The 2,903-nt window shown below is 39.2% G+C and overlaps 1 protein-coding gene across 1 annotated transcript in view; it reads right to left on the bottom strand. All coding sequences in view use genetic code 11, as the record gives it.

Annotated features, from left to right (window-relative positions):
• Positions 1–2,903, bottom strand: part of EGR_09424 (hypothetical protein) — a gene marked incomplete at both ends in the record, with an annotated part of 4,345 nt that overhangs the window by 829 nt on the left and 613 nt on the right. Inside the window, 2 exons of the mRNA XM_024498673.1 lie at positions 325–414; positions 1,820–1,959. Of these exons, the coding sequence (XP_024346907.1) occupies positions 325–414; positions 1,820–1,959 (230 nt within the window). The remainder of the gene's footprint in view (positions 1–324; positions 415–1,819; positions 1,960–2,903) is intronic.

Here is a 2,903-nt window from a genome sequence, read left to right as displayed (position 1 = left end):
CTGCTGGTGAGGCCTTAACTTACAGTTACATCGTTCGTTGATAGTCTAGCATAAGAAATTTCAGCCTGGCCATTTCAATTGGAATGTCATAAAAAGAACATTTTGAGGCAATTTGGGTAAATATATGCATGAATATATAAGGAATTACATATATAAATGAGCTACATCGAATGAAGGAGCTAATCCATCCATAACAAGACGTCGCTGTGAAGAAACGTAAAGAATGTTCTGCTGTGCTTACTTATGAAAGCGGTTCTCCGCTAATAAGTGGTTGAAGTGTCTCCATGTTGGGAATGGAATGGGGATAGAGTTGGTAGACACTACTATAAAAATTTGCTGATAAGTGTACATTCGGAATGCTTGCTAAACCTGCAAAACTTAGGCGTCTATTACTTTCATTTATTCGGATTTTCACTTAAATCGTGATAAAGAATTTTGATTTCAAGGAAAAAATGCGACGTATTGTATTGTTTACGACACTTTCCGCTTAGCTTTGCTTGTCATTTAAACGTGATGCTTTATCAGTGTATGTACACCTTCACGCAAACCAGATAAGCGATTTCGTGTCTAGTCACTTATCTTTGCTCTTAAAGTTAAGATTGATTCACGGCAAACACCCAAGGTTGCCCCTTAAATATGAATGAAGGAATGAGTCAGAAATCAGCGAATGACCGCGTGAATAAACAGATTTCTAAACCAAATTTTATAACTTCTGCGCCTAGAACCCAAAAAGCATGGACTGTCGACTGTGAGGCTGCATTCGCGGACTAGATAAAGGAATAGTGGACCCACCGAAGCTGAATGTCACTAAGCTTCCCGGATCTCAAAGCCTCTGCTTTTACAGACCCTTACAGCTCTTGAATAACGCCTTCTGTAGTCAATCTCTCCTCCCTACCCCGAGTATTCACCACTCCCAATCTACAACTACGTGCTTTTTGCCTTTGAATCCAAACTGTATTCTGTCATCTTAGATAATGTCAACCTCAGCATGTTTAATCGCTAAGTTAATTAATTTTAATGTGCAGCTTAGCAGATAACGAACCACTTTTCACCAGCTCTTTACGGTGCTCTGGAGTGAATGGACCAAATACTGATTGGCGTGTTAATTGTAGCAAAGGCTGCATCCTGTCAGAAGTTGTAGGAAGTTATGCAATGGGCACGTAGGTCTCTGCCTCAGTGATGCATTTGAATTGGTTGATGCCGAGGTCAAGTTTGAAATGAATGAGCCCACTGGGTGGAGTAACTCATAACTTATTTATGACCTCAAGTCAGGTGACCCGAATCTGATTGGTAAATCGATGTCATTACACTACTGTGGCGTGGTTTGGCGTAATTGCCTGAATGCAGAATTCTATCAATCTGTGCATTCTTTAGTTAAGTGTAGAAAATGCCTACATCCTGATAAAGTAATCCTGGTGTCACATTTCACTGCGCATCAGAAATAAAACTGCGGAAGCAACATTGAGGTTTCCTTTGTAACATTAACTAACTTACCGACTTTTGGTCAAAGCTTCGTCTTTCAACTGCTTACCATGGCCTACTTTGTTGTTCATCGACCCTAGAGGGAAGATCTGCCTTCAGATAAAGTGACGTAGAGTTATTGAGGATGACTAATTAAAAGATAATCGGTGATTTCGTGATCGTGACATCCGTAGTAAAATCTCCTCAATCACATCGACTACACATGTCTAAAGTATTGTTTGGGTGAATTGGCTCCAAAGGTTTGAAGTCCGTTGTTGAGTGCGTTGGTACAGTAACTCCACGGGCCTTTACAGTTTTCCCATTTTCTAAAGCAGTGGCAGTGCACGTGCTGCCTGACAAGTAGCGCAAATTAATTTTAAAAATAAGTCCGAACTAATTGGGAGATTGAATGTTAAACCGTATGCCTCCGCAATTTGTACAGCATGAAGGATACGGGGGTTACAAATTCTTTTATAATTAACAATTACTTTTAAACAACTAGTTAAGCAGACACAAATAATCGCGCCAAATGAATTAAAGCATGAATTTGGCAAATTTTGTGCCGCTTAAATTAGGCATTTTTGCCTCACTTTGTAGAACGAATTTGACTTTTTGCTCATGAAAGTACTGTTGCTGAAGGTGAGTGTTTTAGAGAAAAATGCAATGACTATTTGATAAATGGTCACTGTCTTCCTGTTGCCAGTTGTATCATTTTGCCTCGAAAAGGTGATTTACATGCGTTTGCAATGTCCCATGGGGAGTTGCTTGGGTTAGTCACTCACGTGCGGCTACTCATGGCAGAAACTAAACCGCAACAAAAGTGGATGAAAAAGGTTGATATCAGAAATAACTTAGGCAATAGTACTTATGCCTAGTTTCATAGGGTTTATCAGTTATCATGCACCAACATCTTTGCGTTATATCTGGAAATATTGTCGGCGCTTCTGCCCTGACACCGATATTTACACCCACGTATTAATCATGCATAAATCAACAATTAAAAAAAAATATATTGAGAAGTGCGAATAAAACTTGAGGTCAGCAAAAATAGGGAACTACTCAGCGGTAAGTAGCTTCACACAATACATACATATACCTAGCTGTAAAAGATTAGTTTCGCAGTGAGATCAGCAACAGATCATATTGGATGCAATCAAGTTATCGCAATTAACAACCAATTCATTCCTTTTGGTAACCCTTAAATAAGCATCACTTCAAAGCCGCAACTATTGCAGAACCCCATTGCATCGTCATCAGCCCTAAGCTATTTTAATGACCTACCAAAATCAATTACGATTAGCATTTTGAGTTCAATTTTCAAAAACCTATAGGCAGCAAAGCGCGAACTCATTCGTTGATACTTAGATATGATTTCTAATCAAACGTTCTTGTGAAAATCCAGGTACCAACTCTAAAATACCTACACGTGCATAGTCCGACCA

Source organism: Echinococcus granulosus (genome assembly GCF_000524195.1).
Source record: "Echinococcus granulosus chromosome Unknown EG_S00147, whole genome shotgun sequence".
Taxonomy (NCBI): Eukaryota; Metazoa; Platyhelminthes; class Cestoda; order Cyclophyllidea; family Taeniidae; genus Echinococcus; species Echinococcus granulosus.
This window is presented reverse-complemented; position numbering and strand designations above follow the sequence as displayed.